Source organism: Oncorhynchus keta, chromosome 14 (assembly GCF_023373465.1).
Source record: "Oncorhynchus keta strain PuntledgeMale-10-30-2019 chromosome 14, Oket_V2, whole genome shotgun sequence".
NCBI lineage: Eukaryota > Metazoa > Chordata > Actinopteri > Salmoniformes > Salmonidae > Oncorhynchus > Oncorhynchus keta.
Window position 1 is genome coordinate 34824454 of NC_068434.1, and position 19105 is coordinate 34843558.

At 45.6% G+C, this 19105-nt stretch overlaps 1 protein-coding gene across 1 annotated transcript in view; it reads right to left on the reverse strand.

Annotated features, from left to right (window-relative positions):
* Nucleotides 1–18760, reverse strand: part of LOC118393292 (transforming acidic coiled-coil-containing protein 1-like) — a 33738-nt gene extending 14978 nt beyond the window's left edge. Inside the window, exon 1 of the mRNA XM_035785848.2 lies at nt 18277–18760. Coding sequence (XP_035641741.2) covers nt 18277–18341 — 65 coding nt within the window. The 5' untranslated portion in view covers nt 18342–18760. The remainder of the gene's footprint in view (nt 1–18276) is intronic.
* Between the last annotated feature and the right edge of the window lie 345 nt (nt 18761–19105).

A 19105-nucleotide genomic window follows, 5' to 3' on the forward strand; every position in this document is an offset into this window, starting at 1 on the left:
CCAGATTTGCTCCAGTGTGTGTTTGTGTTCCCATGCACGTATATGCACATCAAACTGTCCACACACTAATGAAAAACAGCTCACGAGGACAAAGACACAGGCTCTCTCTCTCTCTCTCTCTCTCTCTCTCTCTCTCTCTCTCTCTCTCTCTCTCACACACATCACATCACATCACATCTAAAATATACAGAGATCATCCTTAAAAACACACACACACACAAAGCAGAGCAAGACAATCAGAAATAAAGTCCCAGTGATGACCTCTACACGGTGATCTTGGACAGTTACTTGGAAACTAGAAACTAGCACAAAAAATCCCACATCTTTAGAAAACTCAACCTGCCTTCCCCCAAATTTCCCAAACGGGCCGCCATCCCTTTCCTGCCCTTCTCTCACACAGACACACATGAAGGAAGACATATTCTCCTAAGTATCTGTGGTCCACAGGAGACTGCTGATGGGAGGATGACTCAGAATAATGGCTGGAATGGAGTAATGGTAAATGCCTGGGTGTGTAATGGAGTAAAAGCCTGGGTGTGTAATGGAGTAAAAGCCTGGGTGTCTAATGGAGTAAAAGCCTGGGTGTGTAATGGAGTAAAAGCCTGGGTGTGTAATGTAGTAAAAGCCTGGGTGTGTAATGGAGTAAAAGCCTGAGTGTCTAATGGAGTAAAAGCCTGGGTGTGTAATGGAGTAAAAGCCTGGGTGTGTAATGGAGTAAAAGCCTGGGTGTGTAATGGAGTAAAAGCCTGGGTGTATAATGGAGTAAAAGCCTGAGTGTCTAATGGAGTAAAAGCCTGAGTGTCTAATGGAGTAAAAGCCTGGGTGTGTAATGGAGTAAAATCCTGGGTGTATAATGGAGTAAAGTCCTGAGTGTCTAATGGAGTAAAAGCCTGAGTGTCTAATGGAGTAAAATCCTGGGTGTGTAATGGAGTAAAAGCCTGGGTTTGTAATGGAGTAAAAACCTGGGTGTGTAATGGAGTAAAAGCCTGAGTGTCTAATGGAGTAAAAGCCTGGGTGTGTAATGGAGTAAAAGCCTGGGTGTGTAATGGAGTAAAAGCCTGGGTGTGTAATGGAGTAAAAGCCTGAGTGTCTAATGGAGTAAAAGACTGGGTGTGTAATGGAGTAAAAGCCTGGGTGTGTAATGGAGTAAAAGCCTGGGTGTATAATGGAGTAAAAGCCTGGGTGTGTAATGGAGTAAAAGCGTGGGTGTATAATGGAGTAAAAGCCTGAGTGTCTAATGGAGTAAAGGCCTGAGTGTCTAATGGAGTAAAAGCCTGGGTGTGTAATGGAGTAAAATCCTGGGTGTATAATGGAGTAAAGTCCTGAGTGTCTAATGGAGTAAAAGCCTGAGTGTCTAATGGAGTAAAATCCTGGGTGTGTAATGGAGTAAAAGCCTGGGTGTGTAATGGAGCAAAAGCCTGGGTGTGTAATGGAGTAAAAGCCTGAGTATCTAATGGAGTAAAAGCCTGGGTGTGTAATGGAGTAAAAGCCTGGGTGTGTAATGGAGTAAAAGCCTGAGTGTCTAATGGAGTAAAAGCCTGAGTGTATAATGGAGTAAAAGCCTGGGTGTGTAATGGAGTAAAAGCCTGGGTGTATAATGGCGTAAAAGCCTGGGTGTGTAATGGAGTAAAAGCCTGAGTGTCGAATGGAGTAAAAGCCTGGGTGTATAATGGAGTAAAAGCCTGAGTGTCTAATGGAGTAAAAGCCTGAGTGTCTAATGGAGTAAATGCCTGAGTGTATAATGGAGTAAAAGCCTGGGTGTATAATGGAGTAAAATCCTGGGTGTGTAATGGAGTAAAAGCCTGGGTGTGTAATGGAGCAAAAGCCTGGGTGTGTAATGGAGTAAAAGCCTGAGTATCTAATGGAGTAAAAGCCTGGGTGTGTAATGGAGTAAAAGCCTGGGTGTGTAATGGAGTAAAAGCCTGAGTGTCTAATGGAGTAAAAGCCTGAGTGTATAATGGAGTAAAAGCCTGGGTGTGTAATGGAGTAAAAGCCTGGGTGTATAATGGCGTAAAAGCCTGGGTGTGTAATGGAGTAAAAGCCTGAGTGTCGAATGGAGTAAAAGCCTGGGTGTATAATGGAGTAAAAGCCTGAGTGTCTAATGGAGTAAAAGCCTGAGTGTCTAATGGAGTAAATGCCTGAGTGTATAATGGAGTAAAAGCCTGGGTGTATAATGGAGTAAAAGCCTGGGTGTGTAATGGAGTAAAAGCCTGGGTGTGTAATGGAGTAAAAGCCTGGGTGTGTAATGGAGTAAAAGCCTGGGTGTATAATGGAGTAAAAGCCTGGGTGTGTAATGGAGGAAAAGCCTGGGTGTGTAATGGAGTAAAAGCCTGAGTGTATAATGGAGTAAAAGCCTGGGTGTATAATGGAGTAAAAGCCTGGGTGTATAATGGAGTAAAAGCCTGGGTGTGTAATGGAGTAAAAGCCTGAGTGTCTAATGGAGTAAAAGCCTGGGTGTATAATGGAGTAAAAGCCTGAGTGTATAATGGAGTAAAAGCCTGGGTGTATAATGGAGTAAAAGCCTGGGTGTATAATGGAGTAAAAGCCTGGGTGTATAATGGAGTAAAAGCCTGAGTGTCTAATGGAGTAAAAGCCTGGGTGTATAATGGAGTAAAAGCCTGAGTGTATAATGGAGTAAAAGCCTGGGTGTATAATGGAGTAAAAGCCTGGGTGTATAATGGAGTAAAAGCCTGGGTGTATAATGGAGTAAAAGCCTGGGTGTGTAATGGAGTAAAAGCCTGGGTGTGTGTGTGGTCGCCTGGCCGACTCTGATTTTAGATATGACAATATCATCTAGTCACTGTTACACGGTGGAAGGAAAGGACAAGAGACCATATCACAACAACATCATATCTGATTCTCTCTCTCTCTCTCTCTCTCTCTCTCTCTCTCTCTCTCTCTCTCTCTCTCTCTCTCTCTCTCTCTCTCTCTCTCTCTCTTTCTCCCAGCACAATCTGTCTTTTATCGCCTCTCTCACGTGTGCCATACAAGCATAAGGCATCACACACACACACACACACACACACACACACACACACACACACACACACACACACACACACACACACACACACACACACACACACACACACACACACACACACACACACCTGTAGCACACTTACTTTTCTCCATCATTGGTTCCAGGCGCTCCCTCCTCCCCCTCATCCTCCCCTCCCCCGCACAGCTGACCAAGTCCATTTGGCCCACTGGACTGGAGACAGCAAAGACCCCCAGGACATCTCTACAGAGACACACCAGCTCCTCTATACAGTATACAACCCCCTGGGTCTGGTTGCACCCCACTGGGTCTGATGATACTCCTGGTTGTAAGGGTCTGGTCCTTTACAGGTTCTACAGTTCCACTCTCGGTTCTGTTACTCCCACACAGTCTGGTTCTCCTCCTCTGGCTCTAGATTGAACTCCTCTCTTAGTTCTGCTGCTCCTCTGTGCATATAAGCAACAATGCACCAGAGGAGAGTAGAAGAGAGGAGGAGTGACTCACCACAGAGTCTGTTTACTTGTATCTCTCTCTCTCTTTCTCCCTCTCTCTGTGTGTCTTGGAGCTGATCCGTGTGTTCTCTCTCTCTTTTTGAAAGGATGTTGATTTTTTGGCATCTCTTGTTTCTCTCTTCACTTCCTCCTTTTGCTTTCGTTTCCCAGACTGCTCTTCTGCATTGTTGATCCCGGAACAAACCGTGACAAGAGGCTGACAGAGCTGAGATGACGCTGTTGGTTTCTTACTCTCTGTTAGATCACAGATTACTGTAGCATCAGTGCCTCTTCTCCCTCAGCCTCTCTCTCTCTCCATCCTCCGCTTCAACTCTGAATGCCAGAGCAGTGATCAGCTGACTGCCAGACTGCTCCCTCCTCCCTCCTCCCTCCTTCTTCCTCTCTCTCGCCCTCCCTCACTCTCTCTCACTCACACCCAAAAAGAGTTTGCCTAGCCCTCCACCCTCCCCCTACCCCAACTCTCTCAGGCTGCTCTATTGTAATAGAGGAGAGACTCAAAGCATGTTGTGAGAGGAGGGAGAAGAGAGGGGGTAGAGGGAGGGAGGGGTTAGAGGGAGGGAGGGGGGTTAGAGAAGTAAGGGTGAAAGTTTCCTGTTTCAAAAAAGCTGTTGTCTGAGAGTCATCTGACTGTTTACACCGAGTGGTAGTTCACTAGTGTCCTGTAGTGAGGGAGAGAGGGAGGAAGAGGGGACAGGAGGAGGAGGACACCTCACACAGCTAACACAACAAGTAGTACACGTTTCTGTCAGACCTGTCCTCTAATAGAGGATAAGAGATCTAAGAGACAGACAGATAGAGGTGTGTGCAGAGGATCAGAGTGAATCAGGCTGTGTGGACAGACAGAAACTCGGAGATGTACTCTATCTGGTCTATCTATCTCGACAAGAATAACAACATTTAGTTTGCTATTGGGCTGTATCTGTTCCACTGTCCTCTGTCATTACAGTCTAATACATCTGTTACATCAAAACAAATCAATCGTGTACATTTAGTTCCTCCTATGTGTATATAACCATCCTCCAGAGCTCTTCTTACTCTTCTCTCTATGGAACGTGCCGGTAAGTCTGCGACCATGGCAGGCTGTGGTTAGTCAACCATGTGGAAACTCTCTCTTTCCCATCTCTGCAGACACACACACACACACACACACACAAAAGTGTGCACGTACAACCACACGCCTGGAGGCTGTTCATGGTGGCTTACATAACTTCCAAAACGCAGACACAGATACACTCTCACACAGACACACTCTCACACTGACACAGCACTGAGTACCACATGCACTGACACAACTCTGATTACATGCATCCCACTCATGCTCGTACACGCACACACACACACACACACACACACACACACACACACACACACACACACACACACACACACACACACACACACACACACACACACACACACACACACACACACACACACACACACACACACACACACACACACACACACACTCTCTCTCTCTAACTAGGCCAAGCCAAATGAGATGTGTTGTATGAGAAACATCAACCATGACTAATCTAATAACCATTTGCTTCTGTGGAGGAGAGGAACGAGGTATGGATAAAGAGAGGTGGCAGAGGGAAGAGTCTCTCTCATCTCCTCTTTTATTTTCCCTTTACTCTGCTCTCTTCTGCTCAGACGTGATCAGCAAGCTGGAGAACCCACAAAGACACACAGAGGGTACCCTGTCTCTCTCTCTCTCTCTCTGTCAGTCTTTCTCTCTCTCTCTCTCTCTCTCTCTCTCTCTCTCTCTCTCAGACTGAACCCCATTTAGCACAGCTCTCTGTAACCCTTTGACAGAGAGAGAGGGAAGGCAGAAGAGAAAGTGAGTGAGTGTGTATGTATTTTGTTAGGATGTATCTGTTGTCATAGCTGTCAGGGATGCCTGGCATTGCTTTCCCTCCCCTCTCTATTGTCTGTTGTCTGGAGCAGGCAGGACAGACCTGTTAGGGGAGCTGTTTGACCTTATCACCTCTTGCTACACCTGTATAGAGTAGGGTCCACCCACATTAGCCTGGTAAACTAGCTAAACCGATACCCTCACATTTAGTTTCAGAATGTGAGCTATCGTGGGATCAGGCTGGTTTCACGAGGCTCCACCCTCACTACAGTTGGGATAAACAGTCCACCTCAAACACAAGCACACATGTACGCACTCACATACAAACACAGGAAGGTCTTAGTCACCTTGACTCACGGGCTGGAAAATGTGCAGAGGAGAGGAGAGAGAGGGAGATGAAGAGAAAGAGAGACTAATCAGGTCTTATGTAACTCTTTTCCTTGGACCCAGAAATAGCTCAGCACACATGGAACACTGGCGGACCCACAGACACACAGCCATGCTCTAGTCTGGAACCCATGCAGTCGGGAACACATTGAGACTTCTAGAACCACACCAAAGATCTCACACCAGGAAGCTTCAGAGAGGTTAAGTGGAACATAGGCGGTTTCTGAAGAGTAAATAAGGATATTATCATTTCTAACCGACACACAGGCCCAGTCACATTTGTGACTATAGACGACTTCAGCTTCCCTGGGTATAGACAGAGGTCACATTCCCGGTGTCTGGAATCCTCCATCTGAACCCAGACCCAATTCTCACCAAGACCACTGTGTGTGTGTGTGTGTGTGTGTGTGTGTGTGTGTGTGTGTGTGTGTGTGTGTGTGTGTGTGTGTGTGTGTGTGTGTGTGTGTGTGTGTGTGTGTGTGTGTGTGTGTGTGTGTGTGTGTGTGTGTGTGTGTGTGTGTGTGCGTGTGTGTATGCATGTGTCTATGTTGTGAGTGTACGTGCAGGCAGCCTAACCTATCATCCTTTTAATTCAATTAAGAGTTGACTGGAAGTCACAGATGTGTGTGTGGTTAGGAGCTAAATGTAATCAGTATAAACATGTATAGTAGACACATAGCCACATGAGGAGTGGTGTGATACTGTATGAGGTAATTTAGCACGCTGGAACACACATATGTGGATTACCAAAAGCATTCCTCCAATGATTCTGAATAATTATCTGAACAGTAAATGTATCTTTCCTATAATAGCACGGCTGCCTGGTGAAACTGTGGCACTGAGACAAAAACAGGCTCAACAGTCCCATCTAGTGGTAAACAGAAGTCAATACATCTCTCTGTCTGTACTGGGCAAGTACACACTGTAATGTAGTAGAGAACCACAGTATTGGTTTAGTGTATTAGGATCCCCGTTAGCTACTGCACATGCAGCAGTTACTCTTCCTGGGGTCCACATAAAACATACAAATACATGACAAAGTACAGAACAGTAAATATAAATATAATACAAAATAAGAGTTATATATATGTAACGGATGTGAAACGGCTAGCTTAGTTAGCGGTGTGCGCTAAATAGTGTTTCAATCGGTTACGTCACTTGCTCTGAGACCTTGAAGTAGTAGTTCCCCTTGCTCTGCAAGGGCCGCGGCTTTTGTGGAGCGATGGGTAACGATGCTTCGTGGGTGACTGTTGTTGATGTGTGCAAAAGGTCCCTGGTTCGCGCCCGGGTATGGGCGAGGGGACGGTTTAAAATTATACTGTTACATATAGAAGAGACACCAAGAGACCACAAAAATACTATTTACACACTATTCAGATACACATGTTCATAATCTTATAAACAGTAAATTTAAATGAGATATTTATAAATGTTAATAGGAAGAGGAGAGATGCTGTGATACTAATTATGTTTTTCATCTGTTTTTAAAGCTAAACTTGGATTAAATCTGTTTTAGGTTTGGGTACTGTGAAGAAACACATAGTGGAGTGGCTGGTGGGGTACGCATGACTGTTTGAAGTGTATGCAAATAGATTATACAAGTGGTCAGACATTTTCAACGAGAACGTTTAGACCCGAAGAGAAGTAGTCCATTTCTCCTCAATCCTCAACAGTGAAAGACTACCATGCGTGTTGTTGATGTTATTTCTGTGTGTGCAGTTAAGGGCAAGGAGTGCTGATTTGTTTTGAGCCAGCTGCAGCTTTGCTAGGTCTTTCTTTGCTTCACCTGACCATATTACCAGACAGCAATCAAGATGGGACAAGATCAAAGCCTGAATTATATTGATGATACAGTCCCCTCTAGTCTAAGGACATACATACCTCCACCCTTAGCCTCGTTCAGCACCGAAACAGTTTCATTCAAGGTTTGATCACAAACCACAACACTCAAACTGTCCATGTAAACTCGTGGTGTACACAGTACACACTTCTCTGCCTTGTGCGGGAAAGAGAGCTCCACCTCATGGCGATCAGTGGTCTCTGACCAGATCCAGTCTCTCTCACTGTCAAACTGGAGGCTCGTGTTGACTGGGATCCTCAGTCTCAGGCAGGCAGGAACACACAGGAACAAGAGAGAAACCCTGCTTAGAGTGCTGAGTACACTCACCCTCTCAGTCTCTCTTAGTCCCGGAGTCTCTCTGTCTCTCTCAGGCAGTAAAAGCCATGTTTGAATATAGTTCTACAACTCTGTCCTGAATGGAGTAATTCTTTAGCCTAGTTTCTCCCATGCTTTTGTGTGTGCGTGCATGTGTAGAGCATCATCATGACAAGTGTTTAAATTAAACAGAGGAGAAGTGTAGTTCAGCGCCGGTCGGCACGGTTACAGTAACCAGGCCAGCTGACATTAGAGCATCATCCCGGGGATGTAGTCTGAAGTGCATTACATCATCTTGTACTGCTACACCAGATATTGTAATTGTGCTAGCTGAGATTGAGAGAGAGAGGGGGATGAGGAGAGAGAGGGGGATGAGGAGAGAGAGGGGGATGAGGAGAGAGGGAGATGCGGAGAGAGAGGGGGATGAGGAGAGAGAGGGAGATAAGGAGAGAGAGGGAGATTAGGAGAGAGAGGGAGATGAGGAGAAAGGGGGATGAGGAGAGAGAGGGGGATGCGGAGAGTGAGGGGAATGAGAAGAGAGAGGGGGATGAAGAGAGAGAGGGAGATGAGTAGAGAGAGGGGGATGAGGAGAGAGAGGGAGATGAGGAGAGAGAGGGGGATGAGGAGAGAGAGGGAGATGAGGAGAGAGAGGGGGATGAGGAGAGAGAGGGAGATGAGGAGAGAGAGGGAGATGAGGAGAGAGAGGGGGATGAGGGGAGAGAGGGAGATGAGGAGAGAGAGGGGGATGAGGAGAGAGAGGGAGATGAGGAGAGAGAGGGAGATGAGGAGAGAGAGAGGGATGAGGAGAGAGAGGGAGATGAGGAGAGAGGGGGGGATGAGGAGAGAGAGTGAGATGAGGAGAGAGAGGGGGATGAGGAGAGAGAGGGGGATGAGGAGAGAGAGGGAGATGAGGAGAGAGAGGGGGATGAGGAGAGAGAGGGAGATGAGGAGAGAGAGGGGGATGAGGAGAGAAGGGGGAGGAGAGATACGTGCAGATAATGCTACAATAAGACCTTTGATGGTGAATTTGGGAAGCGTGACTGGGATAGTTTGCCTATATAGCTAACAACCGAAGACTTGGATGTCAATTAAGGCAGCCCTCCACACCTCTCTGATGCAGAGGGGGTTGGGTTAAAAGAGGAAGACACATTTCAGTTGAAAGCATTCAGTTTTACAACTGACTAGGTATCCCCCTTTCTTTTCCCTTAAAACAGTATCTGCATATTTAATCTAAGCCCAACTTGGGGCGGCAGGTAGCCTGGCGGGTAGGAGCGTTGGGCCAGTAAATGAAAGGTTGCTGAATCAAATCCCCGAGCTGACAAGGTACAAATCTGTTGTTCTGCCCCTGAGCAAGGCAGTTAACTCACTGTTCTCTGAGCAAGGCAGTTAACCCACTGTTCCCTGAGCAAGGCAGTTAACCCACTGTTCTCTGAGCAAGGCAGTTAACCCACTGTTCCCTGAGCAAGGCAGTTAAACCACTGTTCTCTGAGCAAGGCAGTTAACCCACTGATCCCTGAGCAAGGCAGTTAACCCACTGTTCCCTGAGCAAGGCAGTTAACCCACTGTTCCCTGAGCAAGGCAGTTAAACCCACTGTTCCCTGAGCAAGGCAGTTAACCCACTGTTCCCTGAGCAAGGCAGTTAACCCACTGTTCCCTGAGCAAGGCAGTTAACCCACTCTTCTCTGAGCGCTGATGACGTGGATATGGATTAAGGCGGCCCCCAGCACCTCTCTGATTCAGAGGGGTTGGGTTAAACGCAGAAGACACATTTCAGTTGAATCCATTCAGTTGTACAACTGACGAGGTAAACCCCTTTCCCTTTGTTGTAATCAGAGCTGAAAAACACACAGACACACAAATTATAGATGAGAGGACCAGTAGAACCGTTACTACATGGAGGTCTAGAGATGTTATGTTGGGATATGTCAAATCAAATCAAATATGTTGTGTTCAATGTTGGCCGACAGGCAACTGCCAAAATAAAGGAAACAAAGGAAACAAAAATATAAAGTGTCTTAATAGTGTGCTGGGCCACCCTATTCTACAAGTGTCTGGAATTCTATTGTAGAAATGCGACAGCATTCTTCAACAAGATATTCCATCCTTTGGTGTTATGTTGATAGTGGTGGAAAATGCTGTCTCAGTTGCTGCTCCAACTTTTTTTCACATGACCCTAAGCATGATGGGATGCTAATTGCTTAATTAACTCAGGAACCACACCTTTGTGGAAGCACCTGCTTTCAATATATTTTGCATCTCTCATTTACTCAACTGTTTCCTTTCCCTGTATGATGGAATATTTTAGAATATATTGGGTCTTTTCACCTCAAAAAGCAAATGGAAGAGGATTTCGACACCCACCATCTCAGATTATTCTAAAATCTGTTTCTGTAGTTAGTAACAGATATGATTAGCATTCCTGAAATATTTAAATATAATTTTATCTCTGAGAAATTCTGCAAATTAACTGCATGCAAATTTCCTATTTTAATTTATATGATTCAGATGATATTCAATAAATATAGTACACCCGATTTGGACCAAACTTCTTCCTACCAATAAGTAAGGAATCCCAAAAAATCTGAAACGCCACCCACAAACCCCCCACAACCCATGCCAATCCCACCCAAACAACCAATATACAGTATGACAAGTAGTATGAAGCTGTGGCTTTGATGATTGCTTCTCCATTCAGTGTAGTGTATTCCCTTTGACTCTGGGGATGTTTTTTCCCCCTGTTCAGAGAAATTTGTAAATGAAGTCGCTTGCATTATTTACCACAAAGTAGTGTGAAAATACCAGGTTTTGACCAGTAGATAATGCTGTTCCTGCTATACCGCCACACTCGTTTATCCATTTTGCTGGTCTCTTGTGTTATATAGATCACACAAAAAAATATTTGCAACTTTTGGTAGAAAAACCAATAGATTTTGCTCATGATGAAAATAAATTGTGTAGCCATCCTCACAATTCAAGCCAGTCCTTCATGGAAGCTAAAAAACATGGTGTTACGTTCGTTGTTTGAACGAGGAGGCCAAGGTACAGCGTGGTAGGCGAACATCTTACTTTTATTAAAATGAACACCGAAAAACAACAAAATACAGAACAAACGTAAAGTTCTGCAGGCTACACAGCAACTGAACAAAATCAAGATCCCACAAACTAAGGTGGGAAAAAGGCTGCCTAAGTGTGATCCCCAATCAGAGACAACGATAGACAGCTGCTTCTGATTGGGAACCATACCAGGCCAAACAAAGAAATAGGAAAACTAGATTGCCCACCCTAGTCACACCCTGGCCTAACCAAAATAGAGAATTAAAAGGATCTCTAAGGTCAGGGCGTGACACATAGCCAGATCCAAAGGGAATACATTACAAAGTATAAAGAAGCAATACTCCAAGCCGCAGCTTCATACTACTTGTCAAACATAGAGAACTGATACTGTGTCACACCCTGATCAGTTTCACCATTCTTTGTGATTGTTTCCACCCCCAACAGATGTCACTCATCTTCCCCATTATTCCCTGTGTATTTATACCTGTGTTCTCTGTTTGTCTGTTGCCAGTTCGTTTTGTTTCGTCAAGCCTACCAGTGTTTTTCCCTCTGTTCCTGTCTCTCGAGTGTTCCTGTTTTTTTAGTCTTACCGGTGTTGACCAGTTCTGCCTGCCATCCTGTGCCTTTGCCCCACCTTTCTGGATACTGTCCTCTGCCTACCTTGACCCTGAGTCTGTCTGTCTGCCTGCCGTCCTGTACCTTTGCCCCACCTATCTGGATTACTGACCCCTGCCTGGCCTTGACCTGTGTTTTTCCTGCCCCTGTTGGATTAATAAACTATTGTTACTTTGTTGTTGTCTGCATCGGGGTCTTACCTTGAAACATGATAGTACGAACTGGCCATGACTAACCCAGCAGACCCTCCCAAGGAGCCACCATCAGTAGGCACAAGGAATTGCTTCTTGGTTTTATGGAAGGGGTCCAAATTTTGGCTGAATGCCATAACTGGGCGTTGGACAATTTGCTGGAGCAATTCCACGGGTTATTTGGAAGGCCACAGTGGTAACCCCACAGCCCCTCAGTAACTCAGCTGTTTGCAGCGCCATCTCATCGGTCACTCAACCTTCTCGGGAGCCCCGCTTACCTCCTCTGGAACGCTTCAATGGTGAGCTGAGCACCTGTCAGGCGTTTCTAGCTCAGTGTGCCCTTATCTTCGAGCTTCAGCCCCCTTCCTTCCCCTCGTAATGCTCCAAGATAGCCTACCTCATCACGCTGATGTCAGGGAGGGCTCTCACCTGGTCTATTGCTGTATGGGAACAACAGTCGGCCATATGCGTTAGTCTGGAGGGTTTTTTGATGCCCCATTCTCCAGGAGAGAAGCTGCCCGGAAGCTAATCCAGCTCCGGCAGGACTCCCGCAGTGTGGCAGACTATGCGGTGGATTTCCGCAATTTGGCACCGGAGAGTGCTTGGAACCAGGAAGCACAGTCGATACGACGTCTCGGAGGAGGTCAAGGACGAGCTTGCAACTCGGGAGTTAGCTACGGATCTCGATTCCCTTATCGTGATGACAATCCGTATCGATGGGCGATTACGGGAATGACGGAGGAAGAGGAACTTCGATTTCGCACGCAAGTCCACCTTTCCTTAGTGTCATCCAGAAAGTCCCCGACGGTCCCGTTGCCGAGAGAACCCGAGGCTTCCCGACCTTCACCGAGAGTCGCCGAAGACGGCCGAGTCACCGCTTCCCGATCCTATGCAACTAGGCAGAGCTGGGCTGTCGCCAGTGGAATGGCAATACAAGGTCAACACGAAGAGTTGTCTGTATTGTGGGACTCTTGGTCATTTTGTGTCCTCTTGTCCTTTAAAAGACCAGGCTCACCAGTAGGAGCGAGTCATCTGGCGGGCCATATGGAGAACTTTTCTGCTTCTCCTGGCACCCCTTTTCATGCCATTCTGCGGTGGGGAAAGCAGGCTAAATCTCTTTGGGTTATCATTGACACTGGGGCTTTTTGGACACAACCCTGGCTTCGGAGCTGAACATCCCCACTCAGCCCCTCTCCATTCCCATGGATATTAGAGCACTGGACGGGCACTCTATAGGCCGGGTCACTCATAATACCACTCCCATAAACCTACGGGTGTCAGGAAATCACAGTGAAACTATTCCATTTCTGCTCATCAAGTCTCCACAGATTCCTGCGATTTTGGGATTCTCCTGGCTCCAACGACACAATCCTCTCATCAACTGGTCTGCTGGTGCCATCATGGGCTGGAGTCCGTTCTGCCACGCCCATCTGAAGTCAGCGCAACCTGGCCCAGGACTTCTTCTTCTTTCTTCTCGCCACCATCCCCACGGAGAATTAGGACCTCCGAGAGGTGTTCAGCAAGGCCAGGTCCACTTCATTTCCGTCACACCGACCCTGTGGGATTGACCTTCTCCCTAGCACCACACCGCCCCGGGGACGCATGTACTCTCTGTTGGGACCGGAGACCAAGGCTATGGAGACCTACATTGGGGACTCCCTAAGCTGCAGGATTTATCCTTCCCTCTTCCTCTCCCGCCGCCGCAGGGTTCTTCTTCCTTGTTCCTGTCTTTTGAGTGCTCCTGTTTTCTAGTTTTCCTGGGTTGACCATTTCTGCTTGACCTGATCCTGAGCTTGCCTGCTGTCCTGTTCCTTTGCCCCACTTATCTGGATTACTGACCCCTGCCTGCCCTAGACCTGTCTTTACCTGCCCCTGTTGGATTAATAAACTGTTGTTACTTCGACGTTGTCTGCATCTGGGTCTTACCTTGAAACGTGATCCTGTATACTGGTTGTTGGGGTGGGATTGGCATGGGATGTGGGGAAGTCTTTGCGTGGCTTTTTACTCATTGGTAGGAAGAGGTTTGGTCCAAATTGGATGTCCGGTTTTATATTTATTGAATATGATCAGAATCTATATATAAATTAAAATGTCAAATGTGGGTGCAATCAATTATCTTAATTTTTCAGATATCAAATCAAATTTTGACCAAATAATGTTTCTGGAATGCCAATATTACCTGTTTCTAACTACAGAAAACATTTCAGAATGGCTTACCAAGAAAATCTTCCAAAACGACTAATTTGAGGTAAAAAAGGAGTTGGAGCACTCAACCAAAAAAAGGCAGAGATTGATTTCTTATTGCTTACTTTAATCCATTGTACAGGATGTGAACAGGTGACTGACATTTCATGGTCAAACTGAATTCTTCCTCAGAGTGACCTGACCATTGGACATAACTTCTATTTATAGCCTAGTGGCCAATTGAGACACAACAATGTAAAACAGTTATAATTATATTATGTTTCAAGGTAAATGAAAAAGTATTGCATAAAATGATAAGAGAAATAGTGTGTCTCGTTAATCAATAGTCCATGTTAAAATATACATAGGTGATATTTGGGTGTTTGTGAATCAGACAAAGAGATCCAAAAAATCAAGGCAGCAATGTCCCGCCCTGACCTGAGAGAGCATTTTTATGTTTCTATTTTGGTTTGGTCAGGGTGTGATTTGGGTGGGCATTCTATGTTCTATTTTCTATGTTTTTGTATTTCTTTGTTTTGACCGGGTATGGTTCTCAATCAGGGACAGCTGTCTATCGTTGTCTCTGATTGGGAATCATACTTAGGCAGCCTTCTTTCCCTGTTGTATTTGTGGGTAGTTATCTTTGTTAGTGGCATTCAGAGTGTTTCTGGGTGGCCAGACTGTTAGTAAGAATGACAAGAATGTGGAGAATTGCAAGTGGCCTGTTTAAGCTCGTTTCATCTTGTTCTTGATAGTTGGCTCATTTTGAGGTGTTTTGACTGATTTCATGTCAATGCTAATATGGTTAAATTCACTAGTTAGCTAACCAACAACTGTAATGATGTATTTGAGAGACAACAAGTGCTCATTGTGCGAATTAATTAATTAACTTAATAAACATTGGAGACAAAATATAGCTTACATGTTGTCAACAATCTAAACCTACCCTGTCTCTAACTCTATTGCCCTAACAATCTAGAGAATACATTGAGCTGGGAGAGAGATGGTTTCAAGTATCAGGTTATATTAGTCATATGTACGGGATACATATGGTATACACCATCCAACGAAATTCTTACTTGCAGGTTTCTTATAGACAATGCAACAACGATAAGAAATAATAAAAGATAAGAATAGGAAAATAAAAGTAAATGGGTCAGTAAAATAGAATACATATTTTAGCAAGTATAATACATGAAGGCACAATTTATAGTCCAATATTTGGGGGAAGGTATTTTTGGGGGTGAGTTCTGAGAGGACTGACAGAGTAGGGTCAGGGAACAGACAGACACCAGGCTATTTTGTGTAACAATACAGGGACACAAAGGATACATAATTCCTCAAACAATGGTGCGCACACGCACGCACATGAACTCCCGAACACACACACTCTGAAGGTCATACAGGGCCTCTTATGGTCCATGTCTGTCTATCGACAGCCAGCTGAATTGTTGCTGATATAGTACTGACAGAGGAGGAGGACAGGTTTGGAGGAAGAGAGGAAGAGCTTCAGGCCAAAGATAGATCAGCCTAGTACAGTCTGAAATAGGGTCTAAAGGAGCTCCAAATGCAGGTCACTCTCTACTCCAAAAAGGAATGAGATGGAGGAGGGGCGAAGAGTGGAGGGGGGATTGAGAAAAGAGGACTGAGGCAGATTTCTGTTGCACTTAAAAATGAAAAAGATGATTTGCTTAATATAGATCTGAGAATAAGGGCCACGATCTCATGCTGCTACGGAACTTCTTAACCCTCTCATAGCCATACACACACACACTGAGAGAGACACACACACACACACACTCATTGCGAGAGAGCGACACACACACAGAGAGAGAGACACACAGAGAGAGAGAGACACACACACACACACTGACAAAGAAAGACACACACACATACAAACAAGGACATTGCCTAGAAAAACATTGCTTAACCTACAGTAAACACAGAAACCTGACAGTGTGTAGTGTGGGAGCACATCCCCATCCAGTGGAAAGTTGACTGGTTTATTTCCAATTCTAAGCTTGTTAATGTAATGTAAAATCCGCCAAACAAAGATGTCTCTGTCTGCAGACTCTCCTTTGATTCTCTGAGCGCTTCAGCTAACAGAAGCTCACAGAAGAAGTCTCAGATCTAAGTCTCAGAGCCACTCAGTGCCTAAGGCTCTCATTCTACTCTGCAGTTGCACTACTCTGGATCATTCAGTACCAATTGGAATGACTTCCAGTGTAAACAACAACTGCTGTAGAAGATGACAACACCCCTAATACTGCCAGTGGTACTGCTGAGTCACTGTGACAACAGGATGGGCAGAGCAGCATCAGGGTATGACTAGGAAGGACATCAGAGAATGGGTAGAAAGTGTAAAAGGCTCAGCAGCTCATTAACATGGTGATGATCCACTGGGAACTACTGGGAGAAAGAGAGGACTGGCTCTCTGTTACCATGGATTAGGGCTGGGTTTCCCAAACTCTGTCCTCGGGACCCCATAATCAACGAATCATCAAGCGGCGATAATTTGAATCAGCTGTGTAGTATTAAGACAAAAACCAAAACATGCACCCCTTCGGGTCCCGACTAGAGAGAGAGAGAAAGAAATGGGAGGAGGCATTTTGAGAGGAGAAACGGCCAAAAACAGCCTTTCACCATAACACCAATGGCGCCGATAGAGATGGCAGCTGTATAACAGTGGTAGGCTTGATTACCAACAACGACGAGACAGCCTACAGGGAGGTGAGGGCCCTCAGAGTGTGGTGTCAGGAAAATAACCTCTCAATCAATGTCAGCAAAACAAAAGGGATGATCGTGGACTTCAGGAAACAGCAGAGGGAGCACCCCCCTATACACATCGATGGGACAGCAGTGGAGAAGGTGGAAAGTTTTAAGTTTCTCGGTGGACATGTCACCGGCAAACTGAAACGGTCCACGCACACAGTGTGGTGAAGAAAGCGCAACAGAATGCGCAACAGTGCCTCTTCAACCTTATAAGGCTGAAAAAATGTGGCTTGTCACCAAAAACCCGAACTAACTTTTACAGGTGCACAATGAGAGCATCCTGTCGGGCTGTATCACCGCATGGTATGGCAACTGCACCGCCCACAACTGCAGGGCTCTCCAGAGGGTGGTGCAGTCTGCACAACGTATCACCGTGGGATAACTACCTGCCCTCCAGAACACCTACAACACCCAATGTCACAGGAAGCCAAAAAGATCATCAAGGACAGTATCCACCCGAGCCACTGCCTGTTCACCCCGCTTCCATCCAGAAGACGAGGTCAGTACAGGTTTATCAAAGCTGGAACAGATATTGAAAAAAAGCTTCTAGCTCAAGGCCATCAGATTGTTAAACAGCCATCACTAGCAGAGAGGCAGCTGCCAACCTACAGACTGATATCATTGGCCACTTTAATAAATGGAACACTAGTCACTTTAATAAAGCCACTTTAAGAATGTTTACATATCTCGCATTACTTATCTCATATGTATATACTGTATACTGTATCCTACACTATCTATTGCACCTTAGACGCTCTGTCACTGCTCATCCATATATTTTATATTTATATATTCTTATCCCATTCCATTACTAGATTGTGTGTATTAGGTTTTGTTGTGGAATTGTTAGATATCACCTGTTAGATACTGCTGCACTGTCAGATCTAGAAGCATAAGCATTTTGCTACACTCGCAATAACATCTGCCAACCATGTGTATTTGACCAATTTTTTTGTTGTTGATTTAATTGAATTTTAAGTGATTCAACCACACCTCAACACTTGCCATCATGAGACAATGCATTATAGTGTTATATTATTCACCTGATTAATGGACATAAACTGTTGGTCTTCTGTTGATTGATCACTCACCTTACATGCCACCTCATCTTGTGCATGTTCAGTACTAAAGAAGTGTCTCCGTCAGGACATCTGATCACATCTCTCTGATTACATCTCTCTGATGACCCTAATACTCTGTACATCTCCCCTATCTAGATCTCCTTTCTGAAGTCAAATAAGTTCAATCCAAACAAGCGTTATTGCCGTGTCGGGTTCTGCTGCACTTTAGCTAATGGACAATGCTGGGAAACCTGTTCAGAGAGCGATACACAACATTTACACAGGAAACTAAACCACATGCTCACGGGACAGGAACAAGATCAATAATGTGTATGCAAGCACACAGACACACACACACACACACACACACACACACACACACACACACACACACACACACACACACACACACACACACACACACACACACACACACACACACACACACACACACACACAATAACAGTGATTAGATTGTGTACTCACATGCTGCTCTTCTTTCTCAGGGAGCTGAAGGAGCTCTTCCTGTGCTGACTGAGGGAGCCCCCCATGGCAACGCTGGGTGTGTATGTGTGTAGTGTGTGTGTGTTGTATCTTATTCCAAGCGACAGGCGTATCTCTTTTAGAGCACTCTCTCCATATTCCCACTCTCTGAAAATAGTAGAATCCCAGTGATGAGGGCACGACCACTATAGCCTCTTCTCATCTCACACACCACATCCCTGACTAACTAGCTCCTTCTGCTTCTCTCTCTAGCTCCTTCTGTCTCTCTCTAGCTCCTTCTGTCTCTCTCTAGCTCCTTCTGTCTCTCTCTCCAGCTCCTTCTGTCTCTCTCTCTGGCTCCTTCTGTCTCTTTTTAGCTCCTTCTCACTCTCTCTTGCTGCTGCTGATGTTGTATCCAGGGTGAATGGTTTGGCTGCTCGGGAGTCCTGATCACATGTCAACTATTCTGCCAGTCCCTGCCTCTCTCTCTGTATGTCTGCCAGCCTCTAACCCCTCCTCTCCTCTCTTCTCTCTCTCTCTTTCGATCGAGTGGTCCCTCCTGCACAGACCAGATTCCTTGCATTACAGAGCTTCTCTAAAGAAAGAGAGATAGTGGGAGTGAGAAAGAATGAGAGAGAGGGCGGGAAGGGGGTGGTGTAAAGGCCACTAAGCTCTAACAGTAAAGGGGGAAGAGGGAAGGAGGGTAGGGCTGAGGGTATTGTTCCAGAGGGAGACTTGCCCCTATTGTTAGTCAGCTGAACAACAGACAGAGGGAAGAGAGCGAGGGATGGTGGGAGGAGAGAGAGGGTTGTAAAACCAGCCTATATTTATG